The sequence below is a fragment of the Mya arenaria genome, chromosome 2 (assembly GCF_026914265.1).
Source record: "Mya arenaria isolate MELC-2E11 chromosome 2, ASM2691426v1".
Taxonomy (NCBI): Eukaryota; Metazoa; Mollusca; class Bivalvia; order Myida; family Myidae; genus Mya; species Mya arenaria.
The window spans coordinates 3,035,543-3,046,574 of NC_069123.1; the positions used below are offsets into that span (position 1 = coordinate 3,035,543).

At 32.9% G+C, this 11,032-nt stretch overlaps 1 protein-coding gene across 2 annotated transcripts; it reads right to left on the minus strand.

Annotated features, from left to right (window-relative positions):
- Window positions 1-4,309: 4,309 nt before the first annotated feature.
- On the minus strand, window positions 4,310-10,906 carry LOC128219058 (hemicentin-1-like). 2 transcript variants are annotated; one of them, XM_052926882.1, is made up of 9 exons: window positions 10,768-10,906; window positions 10,112-10,417; window positions 9,620-9,940; window positions 9,039-9,329; window positions 8,125-8,463; window positions 7,505-7,798; window positions 6,950-7,069; window positions 6,582-6,624; window positions 4,310-6,359 (listed from the first exon to the last, which is right to left on the minus strand). In XM_052926882.1, the coding sequence occupies exons 1-9, from the start codon at window positions 10,826-10,828 to the stop codon at window positions 6,272-6,274; spliced, it is 1,863 nt and encodes a 620-aa protein (XP_052782842.1). In that variant the 5' UTR covers window positions 10,829-10,906; the 3' UTR covers window positions 4,310-6,271. The 2 variants fall into 2 exon arrangements, with proteins under 2 accessions (XP_052782842.1, XP_052782834.1); XM_052926874.1 differs by having other exon boundaries at window positions 7,505-7,807.
- Window positions 10,907-11,032: the final 126 nt, after the last annotated feature.

Genomic DNA, 11,032 nt, shown 5'->3' on the forward strand with positions numbered 1-11,032 from the left:
AGCAACACCATTTTTGGTAATTTTTTATTGATTTATATTTTAAAACGCTTCTTGTAACTTCATTCAGTTAACTTGATGTTTATATATGTGTCAGTTCGATGTCGTCAGAAATGTCATATTTGTGTTGTTTATAAAACCATCTCACTGTAGCGTATGGGCTACCAATGAATGTCACACATTCAAACTGTTACTTTGTAGTTTCAATGACTGTGTAATAATATTTACACTCAAATGGCCTTTCCCTAGATGAACGTTTTTCAGTTAAACGCAACACCTTTGGAATACGTCTGATCTTGATAAAACAACGATCATAATTGTCAAATGATGCTTTATTACGTGAAAAGGTATGAGACGTCGATATAACAATGACTTTATTGACGATGCAACTTATAATAAGTTAAATGTATGGCTACAGTCCTTGAGAAGGACTGTTGGTAGAAAAGATACTACTTAGCATATGTGTCGTATACTTAATATCGGTGTTTTGGGATCCAATATACAAACCTGCAAGAGTTAGATTAATCATTTTTAAGTCTTATGTATCAACCGATATAAAGTTGAACGATCCAGCCATTGTTTCATGGTTTATGGTCAGACAGTGGATGTTGTTACTCTCACAAGAAGTGTTCTTTAATGTTAAGTAATCAGTACTTATAGCTTGGCCAACAATAAAACTACATGATTAAATACAAATATCGCCCAAGATGAGATATACACTCAATGTCTGTTTATGAGTGAAAATAAACACTTAAAAAGAACTGCGCTGCCGTCTTCTAAAGGGTTGAGCACTCAAAAATACAAATACAGTATTATTCATGAAATATTGACATTAGTTTCTATCCAAATTCATGTTTTAAGGAAACAAGAACAGACGGAGCACTTTTATTAGCTTTGAAATACATATCATTACAAATACATTCAAAAGAGTATTATGCAAGCATTTTTATGCAGTAAGATACACGCCAACTTTCATAACCTCTAAATGATTACACTTCCTTATTTACACAAATTGAAAGATGTTATTGAATGACAAGAATGCTGGATAAAGATATGCAGTACAGATAATATGCTTTATTCTTGAATTACAAACATCCCGGGGCGAAGGTAGACAGTTGGAACAAATGCAAAACGTTTGCCAAATATACATATAATTACATATAGAAAACATTATATTAAACATGCTGTACATCTAACCCCTCGATTTTCCTAAAGAATAAAAACAAAAACATTTTCACGTTTAAACATTATAGTTTTGCCTTTGTAATGAAAATTACAAACAGAAAGTCCTACCTGATGAGATAACTGCGTTTATGCAGTAAAATACGCTCCAAGCATATATTAATAATTCCATGTTAAAACCAATTTTCACTAAAATGAATCTATATGTTTTCAAATTAGAATTTATATCTAGTAAACTTAAACAGAAAAGTAAACTTTAAATCGAATAAACGTCCTTATTTACAAAAACTAAATAGGATCTTCAAGGATGTTGGGTAAAGGTGTTTTCTTTCCAAAGAGGTTTTAAGATTATATGCTTTATTAACATCCCAAGAGAAAGTAGAAAGATTGAACAAATGCCAAAAGTATATTATACATACATAACCTCGATTTGCCTAATGTGTAAAATACACAAAATCTCTACATAGTCACAAGATACATATACAATTATTATTTGTATTTACTTTCATTTTAAGAGGCATTTAAAATTAAATGGTTTAGAATGTTCGTGTTTTCGAATACTTGTACTATAACTGTGTATACTAGGCGTAAAGAAGGGAAGAAAAAAAGATGAAAAACCTTGTCGTCGCTGAATTTCCATACATTGTAAGGTCGCCAACATTACTATTTTGATCTCAAAAATACAATATTTGAAATACGAAATACGTTTAAAGGTACTTCAAATTATGGTATTCAAGATTAATTATGTTCAATAAATTCGGGAGAGGAGATCCTATGAAAGATGAACTAAATTCAAAGTTTGAAATAGCAGTTAAGTTTTTATTATAACTGTACAGTGCCAGCCATGGAATGTACAACACTGTCGACGCCCCGTTTGTCAAAGTCACTAAAAAACAATGAGAACTACAAGCACAAAATAACAATGAAAACTACCAGGACAAGCCCAGGGATGGTATTCAATATACAACTTAAGTCAATCTTATGGTCATAAATTACTGATTTCATTCACTCTATTGGTCAGTTATTAATAACAAGTAATCCGATTAGCTAAACGTTCTCAGATCCGATAAAGTATCAGCGCAGTAGTCGAAAAAAATAAAAATAACATATAACCCTGTTTAGGGTCAGAAGGCAAGGGATAAAACGTCAATGAACTAGAGACACAAACATATTTACACTATATACACAAATTTAAACACCATAAACAGACGACACACTCACATACATGTATTTACTGATAAATGATGGGATTACCGCCTTGGCACGGTCGGTGAAACAAGCATTCACTGGAACATGAATTAAATGCGGTGTTGGGGGAAAGTTGTTAACATGACATATTCAATTATCCCCAAGGACTAAAAATAAACCACCTGACCGTAAAAAAGTGAATGGTCCATACCAAGTACATAAATCAATACCTGCCATTGTTTTAAGAACCAGTTTCGAATCATAGATGAAATACAAAGACTGCTATGATAGTTCAATACCACTTTATTATTTATAAATGAGAACTATTATATAACAAAAACCAATTAAGAGTTTAATAGTAAATACTATGACCAAAGCGCAACTCAAAGCACCACTACTTCTACCGAGGGAGGCATACAAGGCACACAACATCACACCTTAGCGCCACACCAAGCACCAACAGGATCCATCAAAAAGCCAAGCAGGTAGAAAAATGCATGTGTACGACTAACTTCTAACAATGCAAAATTTTACCACCAGGCACGCAGCAACACCCTTGAGCGACAAAAAAGCACTACCGCCATATTCACCAAGAATCCGAGTAGTTAGAATTAGGCATATACGCCTTACGCCGAGCGCTACACCAAGCACAATTCAAATGCTACAAAAAATCACCAAGATTAGTGATAATATAATGTTGCAATAGCTTGTTTCATAATCGTTGTAAAATAAACTAAGATACTATGTGTGAAAACATATCTCTCGATAATGGTTAGAAAACATTTGGTAATTTTACACTGTTAACCTACTTAATTAACAAAGAATGTAAGTTTTAACAAATGCATATGCACGTTTAAAAAGAAGGGTTTGCAAGTTTATACAAAAGGATGTAATTACTTATCATGTTCTAATGTTTATACAAAAAGTCATACCAAATCAGATTTTTAGCAGCAGAATAAACATTGTTTAGAATACTGACCAAAATTATAATTCAACATACTCTATAAGATGGAGAACTTTTAAATAGATTAACGGTAGAATCGTTGTTAATGTTAACATATACATTACTTTTTTATGTTGATGCCTGGTCTAGTATGTGTTTCAGGTGATGGTGTACATTGGTAGTATTGTTTTCGTTAACAAGCAAATTTAAAGCTTGTAGCATTCTTGACATCTTGACCATAGGTTGGTTGCATAGTAATTTGGTAAGGGCATGTAAAATTCCTACTCGCATCGATTGTATTCTTGCTTAAACTGATAGTGAGATCGGAGTAAGTTCCTCCAGGCAACCTCTTCATCAGAAAAGGTGGTGTATTACTATTAGCTAAACACGAAATGCTGAGTTCGTGACCTTCCCGTGTCTAGATAGTTTTTATTCAATATTGAACTTCTGAATTGATACTTGAACCATCAGAAATGTACATTGATTGAAAGAGGAGGATATAAAAGTATAAAAAGAAGAAAATAACACTTAGTGCTGCTTCATTTGCAAAATTTACAAATCATTAGAAACCACAGGGACAAGCCGAGTAAACTAACATTTAACCAATATCCTGTTTTAGGCACAAAGGTCAAGACTAAGCCTTTGGAGACACAAACGCATTGTGCATAGCTTGTTTTAATTAAGTGTAATGATCAACTGTCTTAATCCAGAGAGATAGGTCACTCTTTCACAAAATACACAATTATGTTTTTATTTGTTCACAAAATATCCAAAATTGGTTTGAAGACTATGTCGGGACCTCCGTTTAAAGCAAGAAAAAAACAACACCATTTTTTTGTCATTTTTTATTGATTGATATTTTAAAACGCTTCTTGTAACTTCATTCAGTTAACTTGATGTTTATATATGTGTCAGTTCGATGTCGTCAGAAATGTCATATTTGTGTTGTTTATAAAACCATCTCACCGTAGCGTATGGGCTACCAATGAATGTCACATATTCAAACTGTTACTTTGTAGTTTCAATGACTGTGTAATAATATTTACACTCAAATGGCCTTTCCCTAGATGAACGTTATTCAGTTAAACGCAACACCTTTGGAATACGTCTGATCTTGATAAAACAACGATCATAATTGTCAAATGATGCTTTATTACGTGAAAAGGTATGAGACGTCGATATAACAATGACTTCATTGACGATGCAACTTATAATAAGTTAAATGTATGGCTACAGTCCTTGAGAAGGACTGTTGGTAGAAAAGATACTACTTAGCATATGTGTCGTATACTTGATATCGGTGTTTTGGGATCCAATATACAAACCTGCAAGAGTTAGATTAATCATTTTTAAGTCTTATGTATCAACCGATATAAAGTTGAACGATCCAGCGATTGTTTCATGGTTTATGGTCAGACAGTGGATGTTGTTACTCTCACAAGAAGTGTTCTTTAATGTTAAGTAATCAGTACTTATAGCTTGGCCAACAATAAAACTACATGATTAAATACAAATATCGCCCAAGATGAAATATACACTCAATGTCTGTTTATGAGTGAAAATAAACACTTAAAAAGAACTGCGCTGCCGTCTTCTAAAGGGTTGAGCACTCAAAAATACAAATACAGTATTATTCATGAAATATTGACATTAGTTTCTATCCAAATTCATGTTTTAATGAAACAAGAACAGACGGAGCACTTTTATTAGCTTTGAAATACATATCATTAATCAAATACATTCAAAAGAGTATTATGCAAGCATTTTTATGCAGTAAGATACACGCCAACTTTCATAACCTCTAAATGATTACACTTCCTTATTTACACAAATTGAAAGATGTTATTGAATGACAAGAATGCTGGGTAAAGATATGCAGTACAGATAATATGCTTTATTCTTGAATTACAAACATCCCGAGCGAAGGTAGACAGTTGGAACAAATGCAAAAAGTTTGCCAAATATACATATAATTACATAAGAAAACATTATATTAAACATGTTGTACATCTAAACCCTCGATTTGCCAAAAGAATAAAAACAAAATCCCTTTTCATCCACAAGTATACGTAAATCAAATTCCAAAACCGTATCATAATTAATAACTCCCTGCTATATCAAAAGCATTTATCAAATAGACTGGAAAGCACATATGAATCGATAAAAATGAAAACACTCTATTACCCAAAATATGTAACAACATTGAATATATGTAAATTCAGCTTAAGAAAGTTATTCATACACAAATAATAATACTTCATATAGATAAAGCTTTTTATACAGTTAAAACAAGAATATATATTTATGTATAAGTAAGTATTAGGCTTCACAAACATTCTTCAATGACAGACACGTAATTATGGTCGCCAAAGATGTTCGGTCGGAATCCGTATTAAAAGCATTCTAATTTCCAGTCATTATTTTGACTTTCTCTGTTGTTGATAACACATGTGTATAATTGTCCTTAATTTCGGAACTTTAGTTTAAACAAAAATGTTAAAGTCGAATACAAAAATCTAAAATGACAACCTAATTCTAAGGCAGTCACCCGAATCCATGCCAAAACAATATGTAGTTTCAGCACAAACTACAATCACATTTTAAACATGTTTGCAGTCGATTTCTATTTAGAATAGCATGGTACGAATTACATGAAAACAAAATTTCCTTTGTCAAGGGCCGTTTTTAAGGTGAAAATACAGAGAATCATTTGAAACCTTAATTTCAAAGGTTCCCTTTTTCCGTTCGTTAATACTACTCTGTGTACTTCACCACCTTCAATTATGTTTCATCGCCTGGTAATTTGGACTTTTGTATTCAGACATTGGTGCCAGCTTTAAGACTACCTATTATGCAGAAAAATAGCCATTAAATAAAGCTAAACTTTAATGCTTAATGATTATTATTTGTATGATAAATCAACACCTTCGTCACAAAGTAATTCGTATTAAGATATTTATGTCACATGTTATGCGTTATCATCTCGTAGGATGTTGAAGTTCCCATGGTTGGGACGTCAAGCTCAGAATATGTAGAATCTTTCTCACCTCTGAAGAAATAAAGTACTTTGTTCTAAATTTTGTAAAGGTTTTGTAAACATTTTGGTAAAATTGCGTTGGATTTATCTTAACACACACAAACACACGCATACACGCACACACACACGCACACACGCACACACGCGCACACACGCGCGCGCACACACACACACACACACACACACACACACACGAGCAGAAAAAAACTTAATTGAAAGTATATTCATGTATACCTTTTAGCTTCAGCTGTCGTCGTTTCAAAGACTTGTTTCGAGGCTTCAATGAAATATAGAGAACGCTATGTAAGTGATATATAATTTTATAACTTCATAGTAACAGTTTATTAGTAAAAAAGTCAATGCTAGCTGTTTAAATCTTGGCATTCACGAATAGTAATACTATTTATACCGCATGTATGAGTTTGCTCACATTAATTAGAAACTACATTAAGAACTTTTAATTTTATTTTGTGATCTCACCTTCTTTCTGAAAGTACTATTAAACCATAAGCCATGCAACACCACCCTCAAGCGCAAAATAAAGCACTACCGCTATAACCACAAAGAAGCCGAGTAGTAAGGAAAATGCATGAACGACTTACCTCTACCACGGCGAACTTTAACAATAAGGCACGCAGCACCAAACCCGAGCGCCACACCAAGTACGAACGCTCCAGAAATCCCACCAAGCAGTGCAGCGGATCCAAATGATGAAACACCTCCTTTTTTTAATAAATTTAAATTCTTTATTTTTCAATATTTAAATTGATGTTGATCATTATATTAAGATGCATGTATTAATTATAACTAAAAATGTTTTTATATGAGAGCTTAACGGCAAAAATTCGTAATCCAAAATTTATCTCGGATAATATTTATTCTCTAAAAATAACTTAAACAAAAGTGAAAATAATTAGTGAAGCCTGCTTTATTTATATACTTCAGAAATAAAAGAAACGATGCATGATACTAATTCTATCTAAAGATGTATGGAAACATTTGATGATTTAACATTTTTTACCCAATTCATTAAAACACCATGCACTTTATACAGAAGGGAAGGCACACTAATACAGAAGGGTTAGCCAATTAATATAGAAGGATATTACTAATCATTCTGTTTTTAGAGAAAGAAATACAATTTAACACGGTTTTACCGTTTTGTTCAAGCGTTTGAAAGTTCATCTCATCAGAAGTGTTGCTTCGACCCAAGACATTGTACACCGTGACGCGCAACACATACGATGTGGATGCTTTTAGGTTGTTTAAAGAAGCTCTCATGTTGGTGTTATTATTGACAAACTCTGATACTTCATGTTTCTCCCATTCGTTTGTATTTCCTTGAAGTTCCATGGCAACAGAAAGCTCTAAACCTCCTGTGTAAAGCTGATTCCATTTCAAGGTCGCTGCATCATGTGTAACGTCTTTTACTTGAATGTTATACGGCGGTCCTGGAATGCCTTTAAAGAAATAGAATTTAGAGACAAAATCTGGAGGGGTTACAAAACCATAATTGAGTCCATACATCAATACATCCTTTATTCGTTTCTTTTTTAACAGGCATTGTTAATATATTATTGCGAAAACAATATAATGAATTCGACTTGTATATATTTAAAAAAAGTTTTATTTGTATCAACTAAAATGACAAAGAGAAAAGAAATCAAGGTTGTGAAATTAGAAGTAAAAATACAAGCTCAACCTAACACAATAATTGAAATTTTTCAAACGATATTAAAAAAAGAAAAAAAGGAAACAATTGTATGTATTTCCTTACCGATTATTGCCAGAAGCAAAGAATTGCTCGATCTTACTTCGTTTACTACGTTTCTTGCAAGACAATATATTCTCGTACCGCTTTCAGAAGGCTTGGCTTTGTATGTAAAAAAGCTGACTGTTATACCATTTTGAAACTGATTTTCGACGCTCACATCAATATCATTTGCAATAAGTTTGTCATCGGTCTTGTTATCATTGGTTGCATTGTCTAAAAACCATTCAAACGTTGCTTTTGGTATACCATCTAAACACTCGCACTTGACAATAAGCTCTTCGTTGTCTTGTAAGACGACCACGTCTTTTGTTGGTGAAGAAATAAATACTGCATCGATCGGAACTAAAACGTACAGTAAATATGATTCGGCCCGTTGTCAATTTGATAAATTTAAAGATTCATAAAAGGACTATGTATAATGTGTATACAATTGCATGGATTATATCTATTCCTTGCTCGGGTAATAACTGCAATTTTTCAAGCCTAACCACGATATCACGAACATACTTTAACTAATCCAAACCGAAACTCAATTTACCATATACGAGAATATTATTATTTAAAATATTCTATATGTTTTAACTCTTTGTAGATGCTCATTTTGCAATAGAATGTGTTAAGACACGAAGTTAATATTCCAAAGATAAATAACTCTGCAGCCAAAAAAGTATATGATCTTTTGGGTTCTGCTCAATTTCATTTTATGCTGCAGAATATTTTTTCAATGGAATAAAGACTTAAGTTATTAATCTATATTCTCTATGCGAAACTTTTAAAAAGAGTTAAACGTAGAAAAATCCATATTAAGTGGTCAAATCCTAAGATTGAGATTGGAAAATGGCATGAGTATTTCCGTGATATTAATGCCTGGTCTAATAGGAGTTTCGGGTGACAGTGTACATTAGTAGTATTCTTACCGTGAACATTAACAGCAAAGGTAAAGGTGGTAGAGCCAATTACTTCTTGTTCATCGGTTGGTTTCAAAGTATTTTCCGCAGAGCATGTGAAGTTCCCACTCGTATCGGTTGCAATCTTGCTTAAACGGAGGGTAGGACCAGAGTAAGTTCCTCCAGGGTACGTCCACGTCAGAAAAGGTGGTGGATTACCATCAGCTGAACATAAAATGGTGAGATCCTGACCTTCCCGTATGTATATACTTTCATTAACCATTGAGCTGTTGAATTGACACGTTGGAGTACTTGGACCATCTGGAAGGTGTAGATATTGATAGAGAAAGACAAGGAGACAGAATGAATAAAATACATTACACTTGTTTTTTTTTATTGGTTAAGGTTTCAAAGACAATAGAAGCAACAGGGACAAGTCAGGTTACCTGATATCTAACGAATATATTGTGTTAAAGGCACAAGGGTCAAGGCCAAGTCTTAGGAAAACACATTCATCGTGCACAACTTGATTCAACTTTGTATAAAGAAAAAAAATGTCTCAGTCCAGAGAGGTAACCTTTTCACACTACACACATTTATGTTCTACTTACACAAAATATCCAAAACTGCCTTTGCAGAATATATGTCAGGACCTCCGTTATTAGCAAGACAAAACAGTCTCATTCCATGGTCATGTTTCGTTGGTTGAAATTGTAGAACGCTTCTTGTAACTTCGTTCAGTTGACTTGATGTTGATAGAGGTGTAAGCTCAATGTCGTCAGCAATGTTATCGATAGTTCTGTTGTCTTTAAACCATCGTACTGTAGCGTATGGGCTACCAATGGATGTCTCACATTCAAACTGATAGCTGGTGTTTTCAATAACCGACACCGGATTGTTCGTCGGGTTGAGATTCACATATGTTATGGGAGCTAAAGAAAACAATTTGGTAGAAAAATAAACATATTTTATAAAAATGTATAATTACCCGCATTGTTCTCCTTAAGGAGGACTTTGAATGTTAAAGACATATAAATTGTATACTTATATATGACCCAAATTAAATAGATTATATTGTTTATTTTGAGAACAAAAATACAAACCTGCAATAGTTAGGTTAATCATTTTAGAATCTCCAGTCTCTATCGATCTACAGGTGTACAATCCAGCCATTGTTTGTATGAAACGTTTAATGGTCAGATAGTTCTCGTTGTAACTGTCACTAGAAGTGTTTTTTGATGTAATGTAGTCAGTACTTATAACAAGGCAATTTAAAATACTATATAGTCCGAGATAACTACTGTCCCTAAGGAATTCTATACCATACGTCTGTTTTTGAGATAAACACTTAAAAAGAACTGCACTGCCTTCTTTAACAGACGTTGTGTTTACTTCAAATGATATTATATCTGAAAGGGAAATGCACACAGTAATTAAAAAAGACATTCATATTCGTTAAATATTGCCGGCAATTAACGTCATTTTACCATGATTATTGTGTAAATTTACAACGGAACGAGAACGCAGCACTCGAATTATCTTTTTAAGATGTATCATGAAAGAAACAACTATAATAACTTATGTATGGAGGCATTTGTGTTTTATAAAGTTGCAACTCATTATTTAAATCATAATTCTCAATTAATTTCCGTATCTCAATTAGTTTCTAGTACACTGTGTGCATGATTTTAATCCATAACCATGTACGTATATATTATGTATCGTTTGTATTGCCCTTTGTAATGACAATAAGCGCTACCTGATGAGATTACTGCATTTATGCAGTAAAAGAAGTTCCAAGCGTAAATCAAATATTCCATTCTAACCCCGTGTTTCACTAAAATGAATCCATATGCTTGCCAATATGAATGTATATCTACATTGTATTATACTTAAACAGCAATTTTAACTCTTAATAGATTAAACTTCCTTATTTACAAAACTGAAAGATGATCTTCAATGAGAGGAATGTTGGGTAAACATGTTTTCTTTCAAAGAGGTGTACAGATTCTATGCTTTATCTT